The sequence below is a fragment of the Mastacembelus armatus genome, chromosome 7 (assembly GCF_900324485.2).
Source record: "Mastacembelus armatus chromosome 7, fMasArm1.2, whole genome shotgun sequence".
Lineage (NCBI taxonomy): Eukaryota > Metazoa > Chordata > Actinopteri > Synbranchiformes > Mastacembelidae > Mastacembelus > Mastacembelus armatus.
Genome location: NC_046639.1, coordinates 7,030,960 through 7,050,156, shown reverse-complemented (window position 1 = coordinate 7,050,156; position 19,197 = coordinate 7,030,960). Strand labels below are relative to the sequence as shown.

The 19,197-nt window shown below is 39.0% G+C and overlaps 2 protein-coding genes across 3 annotated transcripts; both read right to left on the bottom strand.

The window, feature by feature from the left end:
* Window positions 1–202: 202 nt before the first annotated feature.
* On the bottom strand, window positions 203–4,084 carry LOC113145413 (acidic mammalian chitinase-like). The gene is made up of 10 exons (XM_026332119.1): window positions 4,039–4,084; window positions 3,633–3,950; window positions 3,497–3,553; window positions 3,243–3,408; window positions 3,032–3,156; window positions 2,824–2,947; window positions 2,080–2,262; window positions 1,827–1,943; window positions 1,605–1,737; window positions 203–482 (listed from the first exon to the last, which is right to left on the bottom strand). The coding sequence occupies exons 2-10, from the start codon at window positions 3,851–3,853 to the stop codon at window positions 208–210; spliced, it is 1,401 nt and encodes a 466-aa protein (XP_026187904.1). The 5' UTR covers window positions 3,854–3,950; window positions 4,039–4,084; the 3' UTR covers window positions 203–207.
* Window positions 4,085–5,586: 1,502 nt separating this feature from the next.
* Window positions 5,587–19,104, bottom strand: nfascb (neurofascin homolog (chicken) b). 2 transcript variants are annotated; one of them, XM_026332525.1, is made up of 28 exons: window positions 18,857–19,104; window positions 16,089–16,244; window positions 15,406–15,526; window positions 15,199–15,304; window positions 14,907–15,097; window positions 14,515–14,637; window positions 14,150–14,368; window positions 13,610–13,721; window positions 13,262–13,449; window positions 13,041–13,172; window positions 12,812–12,955; window positions 12,214–12,325; window positions 11,965–12,128; window positions 11,739–11,886; window positions 11,496–11,620; window positions 11,310–11,411; window positions 10,994–11,191; window positions 10,598–10,668; window positions 10,269–10,491; window positions 9,628–9,743; window positions 8,873–9,083; window positions 8,652–8,774; window positions 8,131–8,304; window positions 7,869–8,000; window positions 7,443–7,512; window positions 6,823–6,834; window positions 6,561–6,596; window positions 5,587–6,470 (listed from the first exon to the last, which is right to left on the bottom strand). In XM_026332525.1, exons 3-28 carry the CDS (start codon window positions 15,479–15,481, stop codon window positions 6,239–6,241), a joined length of 3,540 nt encoding a protein of 1,179 aa, XP_026188310.1. In that variant the 5' UTR covers window positions 15,482–15,526; window positions 16,089–16,244; window positions 18,857–19,104; the 3' UTR covers window positions 5,587–6,238. The 2 variants fall into 2 exon arrangements, with proteins under 2 accessions (XP_026188310.1, XP_026188309.1); XM_026332524.1 differs by having other exon boundaries at window positions 11,310–11,620.
* Between the last annotated feature and the right edge of the window lie 93 nt (window positions 19,105–19,197).

Here is a 19,197-nt window from a genome sequence, read left to right as displayed (position 1 = left end):
TCTTTTAATAGCTTTGTCTTAATGCACAGTGCTGAGTATAGTGAGGTGTTTTTGATAGACTATTCAAGCAGATCTGGCTTCTGAACTTAATTTAAATATCTCCAGTTAAGGTTTCTTTCCTTTCTGATGAATGCATATACATTCTGAAAATGAAAGTGGTACTACCTATTAACTCCAGCTATTACAAACCTGGTTGTGTATGATCTTTTAGGGCCAGTTGCAGCATTTGCAGCTGTCTCGAAAGACTAAGTTAGTTGGGCAGCTTAGGATCCAGGTGATGCCATTGGCACAGCTGTAAAATGAACTTGGAGCATCAGGTTTGGCATAAATCCCACCTGTCTTTGTAGCACAGAAATTGTCAGCTGTTTTGGATGATGTAGTGATTGTAGGTCTTGGCTGAGGTGTTCTGTGCAGTTGGTTTGTGTTTGGAGAAAGAGTCACTTGATTTGGAGGAGTCTCTGGAGTGGGAAGCGGAGGAAGATCTGAAGAAGTAATAGTCAAAATTAAAAGGCAAGGAATTAGTGCTTGACAAATACAAAGTATTTGAACTTGCAATTACAGTGTATTCAGAGCACCTTTTTTCAATTTTCACAGACAGTGAAAACAGAAATTTAGGAATGTTTGTAAATTTGTTAAAAAGGAAAAACTGAAATATCACTTTACATAAGTATTCAGACCCTTTGCGACAACATGAAAATTAGCTCAGGCACCTCCCATTTCTCTTGATCATTGCTGAGATGTTTTTCCACCTTGATTAGAGTCCACCTGTGGTAAATTAAATTGATTGGATATGATTTGGAAAGGCACACATCTCTCTATAGAAGGCCTCACAGCTGGCAATGCATATCAAAAGGAACTGTCTGCAGAGCTCAGAGACAGGGTTGTTGATTGACACAGAGCCCAAAAAAAATTCTATTACACCTCACCAAGCACAGTGGCTTTCATAAATGGAAGACATTTGGCACAACCAGGACTCTTCCAAGAGCTGGTCCCCCAGCCAAACTGGAGAGGGGGCCTTAGTAAGAGAGGTGGCCTGACTGACTGAGCTCCATAGATCCTCAATTCTAAATGTTATGTCTGGAGGAAACCAAGCACCTCTCAACTGCCCAATACCATCCCAACAGTGAAGCATGGTGGTGGCAGCATCATGCCATGGGAATGTTTTACAGCAGCAGGGACTGAGACTGATCAGGGATGAGGTAAAGCCAAATGGAACAAAGTACAGAGATATTCTCCATGAAAACCTGTCCCAGCACTCAGAATCTCAGACTGACAGAAGGTTCACTTTCCAACATGACAATGACCCTAAGCACACAGCCTTAATTTCTTAGTGGCCCAGCCAGAACCCTGACTTGAACCCTGTCCAACATCTCTGGAGAGATGTGAAACTGGTTGTCCACCAATGGTCCCCATCCAACCTGACCAAAGCTTAAGAAGATTTGCAAAGAAGAATGGCAAAAATTCCTACAATCCAGGTGTGCAAAGCTTGTTGTGTCATACCCAAAAATACTTGAGGTTGTAATTGCTGCCAGAGGTGCCTCAACTAGATACTGAGTAAAGGGTCTGAATACTTTCTGAATGCACTGTGTATACTTTCTACTTACCTGAAGCCAAAAGAGAGCGAAGATAGCTGATGAGAGCATAGTTTCCCTGTCCACAGAACTGTCCATTAAAGTCATCCAGATCCAGAGCCCAGACAAAGCCTCCTCCAAATCTGTTGTCTTTCAGGTATTGGACCTGAATGAATAATGACAAATGTAGAAATTATTGGACTTTAAAACTGTATTGAACTTGACCTTGAGCAATATTTTTGTAGAAACATCTACCTTAGTTTCCAAACTTTCTTTGTTATCATATCCCACCCACTCATTTTCTTTGGTGGCATAGGGGACCTTCTGGTCCGCAATCATTTGGACAGTGGCCCCTTTAAGAAATGTGCAAATCTGGGAAGAGTCCAAATCAAAGTTCTGTATTAAAATTATGTGCAAGGACTTCATAAAACAACTAAATTACAATAAGTCTCTTACTGATAAAACAGCCTAAAAGTTAAGTTCACTAAATACTATAGTTCAGTTTCACCTCATAGTAGGACCAGATGCCAGCCTCCCTTGTAAAAACACCAGCAGCAGCAGGACCACTGGTTGGTGCTCCAACTTCACTGGATTGGGTAGCCAGGTGAAATGTACGTCCGTATGTAGCAAATCCCATATTTAGCTTTTCTACAGGTGTTCCATTTTCCTGCCAATACTTCATGGCAAAGTTCTGAAATGCAAATCAAGCGTAGTGCACATTTTAACTATATTTCTAAAGAAAAAAAAAAATCGTCCAGTAAAAACGTGGAATGTATCATTCTGCCCACTACAGATATGTCAGTATTAGGAGTTGGGCTCATTGTGAAGAGCTGGTGAAGTTAAACTCAACCACAATGCGGAGAATATGATCAAAAGGCCTCTTAGCTTGAGGCCTGTTATACAGTTTTAAAAGATGCTTAAGCTTAAAAACCTCTGTTTCCTGTGACTGTTTGCTTCACCTCAGCCTGACCTACAGGCAGAAGTTAAACTTCTTAAACTCACTGACAATGACATCTTACATCAGTTTTTGTGAAGACCTGTGTATACAGCAACAAACCAGAGATTAGTGAACCGGAGTCAAATTTCTTGTTTGTGTGCACAAACCTAGCCAATAAATCTGATTCTGATTTGAACTTAGATTGTTTCATGCACAAAATGAAAGGGTGCATAATAAAGACAAATTTGAGATTGGAAAAAATTAAAATGCATGTTTACATTCATGATGCAGCTAAAAATGAAGCCCTGTACTCACTGTATTTAAATAAACATGGTCCCCAGTGTCATGGGATCCATTGTATAAGGGGCTGTGATGTCCTGTCACCCTCTCCCAGGTGCCATGAAAATCATATGTCATCACATTAATAAAATCCAAATACCTGATAAAATGCAAGTGAGATTAGGTTCACAAACACATGAAAGTTAACGATATGGATAATGTGGGTGGTTATATTTTCATGTACTTTGAAATCTCTGCAATTTCATAGCCAGCATCAATGGTTCCTTTCCCAGCAGACACAGCGGCAGAGAGTATTAATCTGGGTTTGCCACTTTCTTTTCCCTCAGCCTCATAGGCCTCAAGGAGTTCCTATAGGATAACATAGGATGAAACAGTCACTTCATGGTTCATCCTGAACACCTGGGGAACATCAAAACAATAATTCTGAATCTGACCTTGCATAACACCGTGAATCTCTGCTTGTCCTCCAGAGGACTTCCTCTGGCAGCAGGGTATTCCCAATCCAGGTCCAGCCCATCAAAACTATATTTTCTCAGTAGTCTGACAGAAGACTGGGCAAATGTATTTCTATTGGCTTGTGTTGACACCATAGTAGTGAATCTGGGTTAGCATTTTGGAGAAAGAAATATGCTGTAAAGAAGGCATCCATACAGAACATTCACTTCTAATTTATTGTGTTAGGTCTCACTTTTGTGTTCCAAAGTTCCATCCTCCTACTGCCAACAATGTTTTAAGATTTGGATTCCTGTGGGAGTATTCAAATTTAATTGAAAGCAATGGTTAGTTTGGATAATTCTTTGTGAGTATCAAAATTTTGCACTGACCTTTGTTTGAGCGCATTAAAGGATTTGTAGAGTTCCTCATCGTTCCATTCAATGGTGACCAACTCATTTGCCTCGTTAATACCAGAAAATGCATAGATCAGGTGGGTACACAGGTTTGGATCAATATTTGAAGGTATAAATTTCCCATTGTTAGGTCTGTATTGGGACCAATTAGTGTAATAACACACTAATCTATAGGATGAGACTGAACATGTAAACATAAAATATCCATTGTTTAGAGTTCAGAGTACTCAGGGTTAATGGTTAATACTGTACAATTTATAGACTCACCCAAAGTGCCAAGAGAAAGGAAGAGCCCTTTAAATTTAGAGATTTAATCAGTAAATATTATGTCAAAAAGAATTTCAAGAAAATAGTTTTTTTTAAGCTTTGCATCATGCCTTACCTGCAATAAAAATGAGATTGCTCATGGTGACTGTGCTTAGACGAGCTCTTGCAAAGTCAAAAGCAGAGTTCCAAATAACTTGGCTAATGAGAAACACACACACACGCGATAATAATTAACCAAGAACAAATTGTATCACATAGTGTTTCAGGACACTAACCGCTTGCTTCATCTAAGTCAAATAACATAAACTGATAAAAGACCTTTGACACCACAAAAAAAAAAAAAAAAAAAAAAAAAAAAAAAAAAAAAAATCAATGTAGCAATTTATATTTGTGGCCCAAACTGCAGTTTAAAGATATGTTAATGCTTCTGAACTAGTGCACAAACATAGGGTCTCTGAAGAGTGTAACAATCTGCCAGTCAGTGATGCTTTAAAATATATTCAGTTTTTCTTCCATAAACTATTAGTTTCCAAAAAAAAAAAAAACAATTCGTTATAGTCTAATCACTTTAAATGCAATAAAGATAAAAATGAGCAGTATTGGAGTAGGCCAATACATTGGACTGGCTAAAATGACCAGCTCTGTATGACTCTTGGTCACAAGTCAATAGAAAACAAAAGAACAAATGTCTTAAATAAAGAGGAACCTTAACCCCATAAAGCATATGCTGATGCTGGTGACCCAGGAACCCTTAACAAAACAGACTTACTACTTATTTCTTCTTTATTCCACCAAAATATTGACCTAAAAGCCCAACATTTTTGGCTGCAGCATTCATCAGGGGATAAACAAGAACAGGATCTTAAAAAACCCTCTATATACATTGTCAGACAACACACATGGGATCCTATTGGATAATGACATACCTCAGCAATCAAACAATAAGTATCACCTGCATAGCATTTCTCTCCTAATTTACTTGTTCCACCATCTGGTGGTTAAAAAAAAAAAAACATGTGGCATCAAAATATACTTTAAAAAAATTACAATCTAACTGAGATAAACTTAATGAGAAAGCATCTCAAATCCAACTCTTCATTTAGTTCATGTGGTGACATTGTGTTAAAAGAAAAGTATTTTTGTTTGATGAAGAAGCCTTTTTTTAAGGTCACTCAGAACTTCTATCAGTCATTTAAAACATGATTAACTGGTGGTGTGTAAGTCCCTGATAGAAACACTGATAAAACGAGTCACCAAATAGATTATAGAAGGAGGATTTTACTGGTCAGGTGGGGACAATGAAATGCTGACATGCTGTCCATTTTTGAGGTCAAATTTCTGTTTACCTGAGTGAAGGTAGTCAATATGGTGATAGTTTGCATGTTCACAGAACTGTCCAGCTAAACAATCCAGCTCTAGAGACCAGAAACAGGATTGTGCTGCAGTTCAAAATGCAACATGTGTTTTAAAACATATAACAAGTAACAACTATTAAGTTACCTAGACCAAATAGTTTTCCAAGTGAAGTGAATTTGAAGTGAATTGAAAAAAAAAACAACTTGTTTTTGTTTACAATGTCTTGATCAAATCCAAGCAATGCTACTTTAAAGAATAATAAACTCCTCAAAGCAGCAAAAATTGATATATGACATATGAAACATACTAGAAATAAATATTTCCTCTTTATTTACATTAGGGCATACTGTTATAATACACTTTGACGTTAGGAGCCAAACAAAAGCTGTTAGATGTTATCAAGCCTTATATATCTCCACTGTAGTGAAAGGCAGTGAACAGTTCTTAGAGAAACATGAGCAAATTGGATTTTACAGCTGTTCATGACTGCTTGTTTATTCGACAAATGGTTTGACCTCTGACCTCCCATCACACAACAAAATATTTTATTATCCTTCTCCAATTTGTGGAATAAAAGAAACATGTAAAATGGAAGTTGTAAGTTCATCTAATTTTATCAACATGATAAAAGCTTCTCTTGCCTGATGTGTGGAAAGTGTTTTTCCATGAATGAACTTATACATAGGTATGTACATAAACACACAGTATATTTATTTACAAAACAAAAGGTAAAGCCTCCTTGTCAGCAGATGATTACGCATCTCTTTAAGGCACTGTCCCAAATATTTTACCATTTTCTTCTTAAAATGCATGAAAGATGTTGTCTGCAAGGTCTCCAGCTGTTCTCTTCTTCAGGCAAACCACAATTCTCCAAATACCTGATTAATTGCATACAAGCTAGTGAAGTCATGTGACAAATAGTTGAGTTGAAGTCAGAAAACCAGTTTCAGTTCTCAGATTTATGCCACGGAGTAAAGGGTGTTCACTGGAGTGTGGACCTCCAGACTTCCACCAAAGTCCAGCTCCCTGACATCTCTCCTGGTCCCTGTGTACTGGCCAATGAACGAGCCATCCTCATTGAACGATATGTCTCCTCCGTCTCCATAGTCCACCAGACTGTCGTCACTGTCAGATTGCTTCATCATTGCCTCCATAGATGGCTGGCCTCTTTGAAGCCCTCTTTCCTCCTCCCTATGGAATAATGTAAACATTACATTTTGTCAAATAAAGTGAACACAAATAAGACGAGAGAATAAAAAAAAAAAAAGCCGATGTACATACCGCCGGGGATAAGGCAGAGTGGAGACACGTGCTATCCTAAAATATAAAGACAGTTTGCTTGAGATGTATGTGTTACAAGATTAGGTATTATCACACTTCACTGATCATTCAAAACAAAATCACAGTTGTACGAGTAGTCTGACAAATATACTGTAGTACAGAACCAAGCATCTGTCAGTTACATGTAAACAAATTATGGATTAATATCCAATGTAGGATTTAAATTTAAAGGCCACTGAGTCAATATTTAGTATTTTCATACCTTTCAAGAGACCTTGAGTAGTTCAGTGAGAAAAGAATAGGGTAGAGGGTTTGGTGGAATAAAGGTTTAGATAGAAGGTAAATAGAGAAAAAAAACAGAAAATACTGTATCATTAAAGGGTTATCAGAAATAATACCATAAATACTGTAACCATATTTCATTTGTACCTGTGTAACACCATACTAAAATTTGATCACCATTAAAGTTACCCTATGGAGCTTTTCACCACTAGTAGTGCTATGGAACAATGATTTCTGAGTTGATCCCCATTTGGTGTGCCGTATCAAATGTAAATATAACATTAGTTGTAGAAGATAGCTCCACTGGGCAGCATTAATTCACCAAGCAGAATGCTAATGCACAGCTCCTGAGCAAATGGGGGCAAATACATGGTTACTGTACTGTGTTAAGTTAAATGTAAAGACTTATTCAGTTCTCTGAGTGTATTTTATTATTATGATACATGAATAACATACCTTGGAAACCTCAAATAGGATTTGGTAGTTAGACATAGAAAATCATAATTATCATAATTTTCCTCAGACCGAATCTATATTATTTATCCTAAGCGTCATATTCGTCTTGTTCTTTTTCAACCAGATCTCTGCCTTAGCTCTTACCGATAATCAAATGAGCCCTCCTGATCTTTGTCATCCACAGGCTCCAATGAAATGTCCTTCTTTTCCCGAACTGAAATTAAAACAAGCTGTTGTGTTATAATAGACAAAGTGGCGCACTATAAGAATGACAGTATCAGGGTAAAGGGCAGCAACTAGTATTTATTTCCATTAATTAATCTGCTGCCTGTGTTGAATAATCAGTTGGTCAAACATTAGAACATCATAGACTTTAGAACCAAAGGTCTTGTTTTGTCCAATTAACAGTCAAAGCCCAGAGTCTTATTATATTGTAAGAAACATTAGATTTGAGTAGCTGTAACAATGTACTAAATTTGATCATGGATTATTTTTTAGTTGACTCATTAATTGACTAATCTACAATAGCTAATACAGCTAGTTTAGTCAGGTATCACCGCTGCGCTGTACCTGGGTATTTCCCACCGCGGCTTCTCTTGATGAAGCAGACAATGAGAAGGATGAGCACGATGACAGCCACAGCACACATTATCCCGATGAACCAGCCCTGAGTGGAAATGTCCACCTGGTCCTGAGCATATACTGTACATGAACAAAAGACAAAGACACCGTTGTGGATAAAGATATCATCAAAGTCAACAATCACTCAGAACTTTGAGTGTTGTTTGATAGACCATAAGATGTGTTGTTGAATGGAGGAGGAGTATATTACTTTCAGTGGTGTAGTGTGGTGACTCTTCTGTATGCCATTCCCCTATCCCAACTTGGGTTCGTGCAGCCACAGAGAATCTGTATCGAGTGTAACGGTCATATCGCCGGACTGAGAAACTTGTTACGTTTGGAAGGAACTCCTCAACTCGCAGCTCCTCTCCCCTGGTGGCATTCACTGTGGCAAGAGTGCAAATTTTAGTGAGCCAAGAGAATTCTTGATGCTGGTTTAGTGAACACAAGTGAGCAATTAAGTACCTCACTTGCAGTGTTCATCATGCCCTGGAGAACACACTTCAGTTGTATTCCAGTCCATTTGAGTGCATATTTGAATGTGCTATCATGTGCTACAGGGATGTGAACTGTGTCATGAAAATCTTGTCCATCTTCAGTGAAACTAACTATTTCCTTGTACCATGACTCCAAGGACAGCAGAGCAGGTACATAAGACTTTGAAAGTGTAATCTAGGAAGTCAAAGAAATCTTCAGGAATATTTGAGTCTTTCAGGTGCCAGGTTAGCATACCTGTCTGGTACTTGAGGGAATATCCAGTAATGATTCCATTAGGTTCTGCTGGCACGTCCCAGTCGACATAAATACTGTCCAGGTGTCTCTGTTGGATCCTGAAGGATTTGGGAGCAGATGGCACTACAGGCAAAGGCACAGTGAGGATTAACTCTTTAGCTTTATTTGTGATTTAGAGGTTGACTAAAGTTACTGCTTCTTAGATTGGCGCCTTTTCTTACCACCCTCAGGTGTTGAGAAGTGTATATTATTGCTGGGCGGCCCTTCATATCGGTTGTTTGCCACCACAATGTACATCTTGTAGTTGCTATAGGGGATGAGCTCATTAAGGACCCCAGTGGGCTCTGGACCAGTGTCTGCAAACGCTTTAGACTTCATCGCTCTGTTGACCCTCAACCATCTCAGTTGGCTGCTGTCTCTCCAGTAGTAGACCTGAGAGAAAAACACACCCAGAAATTTTAATTCTACTGCAATCCCAATTCAGCAAAATCCTTTTGTGTTTTTCTGTTTTCATTTGTTTCTATAGATTTTACAATAATGTATGTTTAATTTTAAGCATGTTTTTATCAGTAACTGATGTGGTTGTCTTAGGTGTTTAATTCACTTTTTGGCTGACTGTTACAGAATTAAATGTTTCACGTTGAATTTGAAACCTGATTAAGGCCCAGTTGAAACATTGTACGAGTTCTATTTGACATGAACTCTAATGGATGGATACTGTTGATACTAAGCTGTCTCTCAGGTGTACATTAACATTTCATCTTATAAAAAATGTAATCTCCCTGTTACCATGCAGCCACCACAAACCAAGACACTCAACAGTTAATACTACATTTTACACTACTGCACAAAGGGTGCTTATTTCCTGCAAATGCTTTTAATTGTCAGCTGACTTCTACTTTCAAAAGTGGACTCTCCCTATAATTGCTGGATAATATAATAATTGCACATAACTATGATTGCACAATAGACACACCTTGTATTCTTTCAGTTCTCCCATAATTGAGCTGCGTGAAACCAGGTCCCAGTGCACAGTCACCTGAGTGCTCTCGATGTTGGACACTCTCAGGTTCAGAGGTGCAGTTATGGGGCCTTTTGGAAAAGAGAGATGACTCAGTATTTTTGCTTTTTCTATCAGGGGTAAAAAAGAGAAAAATGTATGCTAAGGTGTTCATAAAAAACAAAACTCAGAAGAAGTGTGTTCAGAACACTGACTAGTTCAATCATGAAAAACCATTTGTGTTCCTCTGTGGATTAAAAATCAGGTTACAGCAGAATGCAAAGAGTACAGCCTCTTCAATCTTTTGTATTGCTGCTGACCAAATGACAAATTTATAGTAAACCTAAAAACAAAAATGAATTAGTGGAAAAACAGAACACCATCAGATCTCAACCCAGAATTGAGACAGACATGTTACTTAGCTATCCCACAGCTATCATCGAAACAAGAAATGTGGGAATATCTTTCAGAAGAATGGTGTTTCAGAAATGTGGAGAATATATAACACGGTGAACTGAAGCTGTTCTGGTGGGTCTTACTAAGATACTGTCAGTAAAAAGCAAGCAAAAGAATTTGTAAAGATAGAAGAAATTCTTCAAAAAGTTTTATGTACTTACGGTCTTCCCCAGAGTAACCAATGACAACAGGAGACTCTGGGCCCAACCCAAAGTCATTGACAGCTTGGACTTTGAGCTCATAAGGGGTAAAGGTGTCTGCATCATAGATGTAGTACTTCAACCATTTAGTGGTGGCATTCTTCCACTCCTCTCGGGAATCTCTCCTTCTCCACCAGACCAGATACTTAAGGTGAGGCCCATTCCACTCTCTGTAGGTCAGAGGCTGAAAGCATCATTTGATGTTATTATGGCAGATACTAAAATATTGAACAGAGAAAATATTTAAGCTAAATATCAAAGTGATACAGGTTTGGATGGTTTCTTTTTACCTCCCAGCTGATCTCCATGTTATTCCTCCACGTGCCCACACCCTTTATGTTCTTTGGGATGACATCTGGCGCTGTGCAGGAAAACCAATGGTAAGATCATTTAAAGGAAAAGTTTCAGGAAATATGCTCATTCACCTTCTTTCAGTGAGTATTCCTAAGACAATTTCCAGACTCATAAGCTACAGTACAGCCAGGAGACATTAACATAAGAACTAGAACCAAGCTATGGTTCCCCTTTGTCTTATCTTTAGGCTATGGTATGTTAACCATCTACTGGTTTAACTATCTACAGGAATGTATATTTCCAAAACTGTATTACTGTTTTTACTGCACTACACAGTTACAGTCTGCCACTAACAGCAAGTACTGTTTGCATTTAAGGAGCAGCAGACTCACGTGCACCACTGCTCTGGAAGCGCATGGATGGGCGACTGGGGCGACTTGGCCCGATTTCACTTATAGCAATGACCCTAAACTCATAGTACGTGAAAGGTGTAAGATGCAGAATGACAGAATTGAGGTTCCCTGGGTATGTTGATAGGTTTTTCCACTTCCCAGGCAACCAGTCATCATCGTCATACTGCACCAAGTACTCTGTAAAAGAGCAAGAAATTCAAACGCTGGTACATATAACAAAAATTACCCAATAATAATTTTATTAAAAATGTTCATGAGTATTTCTGTTTTGTTTATTTAGTTTGATGGCTCTTACCTGTAATGGGGCTGTGGTTGCTGTCCCCAGGAACCCAACTGAGTCTTACTGTACGTTCATAAGGATCCGACAACTCCAAGTTAGTGGGGGGGTCTGGGCGGTCTACAAACAAAAATAGAGAAAGAGTCAAAAAGCTTAGCATGGCATATTGTGGATAAAATGTAATTCTTTTTAAACGTCTCATACCCATCACCATTAGGCGAGCTGAGGCAGATTTCTGATCCAGTTCACTCTTGATGACACAGGTATAATTGCCCTCATCACCTCTGTTTACATTAGTGATGACCAAGTTGGATTCATCTAGAGAGATTCTGGGAAAGTTAAACTGGTGAGATCATGTGCACAGGTTCACATTAAAAACTATATCTGCTGCTGGAAAAACAAGTCCTGTGTTAACACATTTTTAGTTTTAAGTAAAAAAAAAACTACCTCCAGCCGAGAGTGAGCTGCTTTTTGTCTTTAATCCACGTGGTTGTCACAGGAGTAGTGGCATCTGCTTTTACTCCACACTCAAAGCGCACATCACTTCCACGGTTAACTTTCATACTCTGTGGTCTTGTGACAATTAAAGTGGGCTCTGAAAATAATTGATGACCAAAAAAGTTTAGACAATCAAATTGTGTAAAATAATATTGCTAACATTAATGACCCTCACCTTTGACCTCTATTCGAACTTGACTCTCATCCCTTCCTGCGACGTTGGTGACTACGCACAGGTAGGTTCCCTGGTCCTCCATCCGTACATGTTTGATCTCCAGAGTCCCATTACTGTGGGTCCTAAAACGATTTCCTTCAAGAGTCCCCTGTCCATATTTGGACCTGTGTGAGTAGACCCATGAACATGTACAGACATGTGCCTGATCTCTGAACTCCCTGTCTACAGTGTCAAACAGCTTGTTCTTACCATCGTAAGTCAGGCACCGGAGAACCAAAGTAGCGGCAGTCTAAGAAGGCACGACTACCCTCAGTCACCTTGATGAGTTCACTCCTAGGCCCGAGAATACGTGGTGTTGCATCTAGAGAAAATGATAATAATAATAATTAACTTCATTATGATCTCTTTAAATGTTTGTTTTTGTTGTACCCTTTTCCCCTACATCTATGTTGCTTGCTGTATGTAGCCCCAGCTATGCCTGTATTTTTAATTAATTAATTTACCAGCTGTACTGGTAAGCATCAACCCACGGGTTTTGTAAGACAGAAACAGAAATGTTGATGCAAAAACATGTTGAGCAAAAAAAAAAAGAAGTATATTTAAAAAACAGTGAAAAAATCCTGTGCAACTAGCTGTCTACTGTCTATCAATGTAACATTGCATTCCAATGTGTGACCTAACATCCTTTTGTCTGTCCACAGAATGCCCCACACTGTTGTTTGAACCAATGCTGTTATAAAAATAATAGCGCTTTTATGTAATGTTTGAGGTCTCACAGCAGTGTTTTTAACACATGCACTGAACATCTATTTTAAAATTTATTTAAAGAACTGAAGTGTCAACTTACGGAGTATGTTGACAAACGCATTGGCCAGTAAGTATCCATACTGATTTGATGCATTGCATTGGTAAACAGCAGTGTTTGCAATGGTCACACCACGGAAGCTCAGAGTGTCTCCTGACACCTGTCTGTTAGGCTGTGGTGTAGCACCTGGTAAAACCACACAAGAAATGAATATACATTAATATCTTTTAGGTATGTTTAGAAGTTAGCATGATCTCCCAAAAAAACTTACTTTCAATTGGCTCCCCATTGATGAACCAGCTGACTGTAGGACGAGGAGCCCCATCAGAACGGCATACCAAACGCCCATTTTCCTCAGGAGCCAAGACCAAATTAGTGGGCTTCTCCAACCAGAATGGAGCCGCTATTAAACATGTACATTAGCTGTTTGAACATCATTATTGGGCAGTAAATAAAAATAGAACAGTGAATGTTTCTGACTGTGTGAGTCACCTTTGACACTGACAGTTATTGTGTGCTGAATGTAGCCGATCTTGTTGGTAGCAGTGCACACATATTCACCAGCATCATTAAAAGCTGCCTTTGGGATTTGAATCATCTTGTTGAAGTTTTTTACTTTCATGCGTGACGTCACCACCAGGCCCTCACCATCCTTGGTCCAGGTGATATGAGGAGTTGGCCTTGATGAGGATAAAGAAGGCTTTACACAGGATTTAATGAAATCAAAGTGAAAATCACACTGAACAGAAAACGTCAATTTTTGTGGCAGAAAGTTAGCACTAAATATGCTATATAAAAAATGTCTACAGTTATATTTTGTGATCTTAATTTCACACTCACACTCCTGCAGCGATACACTCCAGGAGCAGTTCTTCTCCTTGCAAGACCAGTAGGGAGCTGGATGAGCCTGTGGGAGACAGCCAGGTGGGGGCAGCCTCAGCCAATACTCGAGCTATGGAGGAAACAAACCAGAACATACATATAATTAGTGAATTTTAATTAGAGTTAGAATGAACAAATGTCAAATCTGTTTGAGGTGACGTTCACATAATAAAATGCATAATTGCGCAGTGCCCATGTTTTTCCACTTTCACTCATCCTTTTGTAGTTATCACAGAGTGGGAATAGAAACATTTCCACCTGGCCCACCACAGGCCAAACACCACAAAATTCAGACACACCCTCTAAAAACACTCTTAATATATGTCCTAATCCCAATTATTGCCCTTACAACATCTAATTTGCTCTGCTGGTAGTATTGGCCCATATTTGAAGTTATATATGTGAACACTTGAAAATGGGTCTGAAAACATGGTCACTGAGATTAAATCATGGAAACAACCTACACATTTGGAACAATGAATGCACAATCATGCTCACTTGTAAGAACTTTAACAACCACGGGCATCTTCTGCTGGATGGCATTCTTGAAGGGCAAGCGGGCATTACAGCAGTAATCAGCAGCAGAGTCATTGATTAGGACATTAGAGAAATAAAGATCTCCATTAACTCCCATGGAAACCCTGCGGTCCTGCCGCACAGGCTGCGTAGTGGGGAAGGCTGTCTGAATCGGCCAGCTGAAAGGCCTTGCATATGAGCCTGAAATTAAAGCACAATGTTTGAAATGCTTTCACATACTGTAATTGAAAGATAATTAACAGGAGAAATATTTGAGCAACTCAAAGCAAGACCATAGACTTTAGTGACCCAGTTATTATCAGAAATGTTTTTTGTGAGACACTCACAGCTGGACATCCAGAATGTTTCAGGTTTAGGCGGGCCAAGTGGGGGGTCACAGGACAGGACCAAAGGCAAGCCAGCACTGACCACCACAGGCTCCAGGATCTGCCTCGGCCACACGGGAGCTCCTACACAAAGAGAATGATACACGGATCCACTGAGCAGAAAACTCAAGGTTTGTTGTCAACGACAATGCATTTGTTAAGTAAACAGTATTTCAGTACCCATCATACCTTGGTCAGGTCTGACCTGGGCTTCCACACATTGTTTGCTTTTCATGGAATTGATGAGTACCAAAATTATAGAATATCAACAGCCTCATCCTTTCAATTTAAGTTATTGTACAGTGTCATTATTTTTTGGGCTTTTTGGTGTGATTACACTTTCATACACTTACTGTATAGTCGTAATCTGATCTTGTTAGAGTATGCAGATCCATACTCGTTGGAGGCAATACACTGATACTCTGCCTCATACTGTTCTGGGTTGTTCCAGGCATAGATGTCCAGTGTCCCTGACCGCCTGCGCATTGATGTCTGAGGGTCACGTGCTACGTTGAAATACTTCCCATCACGCCTCCATGAGAAACTTTATGATTGGACAAAAAGTTTGAAGAATTAAGAAAAAGAAGAAAGACGATTTGCGTATAATGATGCCAGCTTCAACGAAACTGTTCAGTGGGCTCTTACATCGGATGAGGGTTTCCTTTGGCTTCACACTCTATGACCATAGTGTCTTTAGGGTCAACAATGTGCTCCTTCATTGACTGCTTTATGATGGTTGGGGGTTGTCTGACTGCAGGCATAAAAATAAATCAGCTTAGTATATTAGATGCTCATGCAAGTAAAACACCACACATCACAAATTACAACCAGCAAGTTAAGTTATTGACTCACTTTCCAGAGGGATGTCCAAAGCCCAAACACTCTGCCATAAAAGTAGCAGCAGCACTGGTTTAACCAGTGTCCCCATTATTACAGTTCATTTAATCCAGTAGTACCAGTCACCAACCTCCTTCTGTCAAATTAAAATAAAAAAAAAATTCAAGTCATGCAGTTAAGATTCAGGTCAAATTACTGAATGAGAAACCTTAGTTTTTACTGGTGGTTCACATATCATCCTTGTTGCAGCAGCGAATATCTCACAGTGATTGATAATGGCCTATGATCTTTTACTTAAATGAAAGTACTAATACTCAATGATGTGTCCTTCTATAAAAATATGTACTTGTAAAGGAAGTATCAGAGTAAATGCACTTGTTCTGCAACCCCCCCCCCCCAAAAAAAAATCCAAAATGATTCATGAGTGGAAAGAATTAAAAAAGTATGCTTCACAAAATCTTTTTTTTTTAGTTCATAAAATATTGGATACTTTGACTAATTTGAATTTTTCCTATCCTATTAATTGATTAATATATTCTGTTGTTTAAAGTCAAGAAGAAAGAAAAAAGAAGTCAAGAGGAAAAAAATATATGAGTGACTTTCTGAAACATTTCACAATGGGGCCACAAGCCAAACAGTTTGGCAATAACTGGTGCCTCATGTTAGTATGATCAAAACACAGCATTATTAGTACTTACCAATCTTATTTAAAGTCAGAACAGGCCTCCGTCCTCTGCATCTCTGTGGCTTCCCTTGTGCAATGGTTAGTCCAGTGATTTTTCTCCACCAATGTATTCTTGTTTGTGTAGTATATCAATTAATGCCTTAGTCCTTCAAATATCAGGTCAGGAACCCTAAAGGAGTTGATACACTTCAGTAATAGAGTTTCTTTCTGTCACGGCCACTTACACTTACAGCCCACCCATCTTATGAATAATGAATGAGCACCATACAGTACACCACCTACGCATCACACAGTAAATCTCACTGTTCTGACCAGTCTGCACAACCCTGAGCAATCCATCTACATCTCCACACAGTCACAAGGTTTGTCGAAGTAAACTACTGTAAGTAAAGTTACAAGAAATAAGATAAATATTTAAGAACACAGAGCATTTTTTTCTGGAGCAGAGTTTTTTTTTGGTATGACTGAAATCTGTTTGGTACACAGGGTTGGACCTTTTGAAAGCACACAACCCATATTCTGTACAATCCGCATTCTTGTTTTTGATGACATCAAAATGTGGGCCTTATTGTTGACTGGAGATAATCGGGAAACACAGTATGAAAGCAATGTTTGTTTCTCTCATATGAATTTTACATGTGGCAAATTTGAAGTCACATGACATGCAACAGCCTCTACAAAGGCTGGAAATATCCCATTTAAATAGGAGCAATACATCACACACACACACACACACACACGCGTGTGCGTGCACACTGTATTTTCATTTCCCCCAAATTTGAGTATTTTTATATTTGGCTATTGAGACACATATACTCCGAGGAAGAGAAGGTCATTATCATTCAGAAAACATCCTACACAAGGAAGGAACAGGTTTTTTCTAGAAACAGTGCCAAGATGCAGGAGAAGCTGTGTTTGTGTTAGACAAAAGCCATCTTACGTCTGTGGACAGATTCCTGACCTGTGTAGGCTTTCAGGCATCTGCACAGGGCTGCAAAAACAGGCCAGCACTGACTGGACTAAACAATAGCTAAAAGTTTGGGGAATAAGAGTAAAATGAGGTAGCAACGTTATGTAAGATGAAATTGAACTTGTATTTAATATCCGTATTTGCAAGTGAAGTAATAATAGTACTAAAAAAAAAGTTTGTATAAATGCATTATTGAACACTAGTTCATTGATAGCTACTCATTCATATTTTCAGAGTATGAAAGCGCTTGTGACGTAACCCATTAAGGTTCTCATGACACAGTGTTAATGCTGTGTGTCCTCAGTCCCTGACCCTTTCCAGTTAATGTCTAAAACACAACTTGACCTGCCTCACACAGAAAACAAATGGGTTATGCTGCGCTCCATGGCTCTCAGAATGGGCCTTTCTCCCCATACATCGCACTGAAGCAGTGATCAGTGCCATGCACCAGATTGCACACCGAAGAGGCAGAGTGGCGGGCAGAGCCAACTCAGTGACGACAAAAAGGTCTCTATGCATATGGGTCTCTTTTGGCATGTGTGCCCAGGGCTCGGGTAAGAGCAGATGGCGTGGTGAGTGAGTTTTCATCCACACAAGATGCCCATTCAGACTCAGAGCACCTATCATTTGCACTTTGACGTCACAGGGGAGCACAAGAGGACTGAGAGAAACATGTGTTGAACAGGACACTATGCTATATCAAGTCATCGCTATTGTGCAAGCATTGCTGTCTTAAGCACTTAAGAACTGTAATTTGTCACGACAGTAAACTACCTATATTTTCTTAAAAGTATGCAGTAGAGTCTACAGCCATACTAGCAGCTGTGTAAGACTGTACTCAACACAGTGCTGCTTTGAGATCAGCATAGCCTGCAGTGGAGGTAGTACTCAGAACCTTTACTTTGTAAAGTAATATAACAAAGAAATACTCTGGCATAAGTAAAATGTAAAAAGTAATGTACCCTAGTGCAGAACTGCCCAACTGGGGCTCATGTATATAATATTATTAGGTTAGAATCCCTGATACATTCATATGTTCATCACTTGAATTACTTGAATTGTTATCTAGTGCCTTTCTGCCAGGCTAAGTGAAGCCATCTCTTAACCTATAATACATTATTTGTTGATTTTATTTTTATTAATCTGAATCTGCAAAGTTACTTGCAAAATCATACTTATGCACAATATAGCAGGCTGAAGTTTAGAAGGTGTAATATTACCATTGTACTTTATCATTCATAAACACAAAATTCAACTCAAGATGATATGTCATTGGACTTCAGGGTTTATCATCCAGGAACATTAATGTCTCTACAGAATTTCATAACAACTCACCAAAAATGTGAGATTTTTAATTTATGGACCAACCGATAGACTGACATTGCAGTCTGTGGCTGCGTTTCTAGTATGGCTAAAAATACAAACACATAACTTTTCAGTGCTACTATGAGAAACAATAGTTAATATTACAAACAGTAAGGTTCATACAAATCAAAATATGCATCACATTTGGCACTAAAAGACGGCTACATAAAAAGTATTTTAAGCCAGCGATTTTAATTGCAAGGCTGAAAGCTGATTAATATTATGTTCTGCTGTGGTAGACCCATCCCACTTCTCATGTCACAGTATGACATCATTAAAGCATGAACCTACACTGTACACCACTGTACAAGGACTACAGCACTCCTTACACAGTCATACTTTCTGTATAAACATGTCATTACATGCCCAAACATTGTGTACTTCATATGCAACAAGTAATATTAAAACTGACTCAAGTTACAGTTGCTGAGTGTAAGGGATCCTACCTTGAAGGGTTTTCTCTGCTACTTGGACACCTCTTCCTTCAGTTGCAGTGAAAGTAAGGCCCTGTGGCCTTCTCATCTTCTTAGGGTGAATTTACAGCAGCATCTCCACACTGAGCTTCTCCTTTCCCACTGTATCTGGTCTTAGTGTTATTTGTTACTCCATCATCTTAAGGCAGGTGTCACACAAAATAACAGAGGCTCATATAGGCCATTAGAATGGCTGTTCAGAGCCTGTGTCACACGACCGGGCAAACATGGCCTGAGAGACTGTTATAATAAATCCATTGTGAAATCCCAACATAACGTCATCTCCGCTGTGACAGGAGAGTGTGTAGCTACAT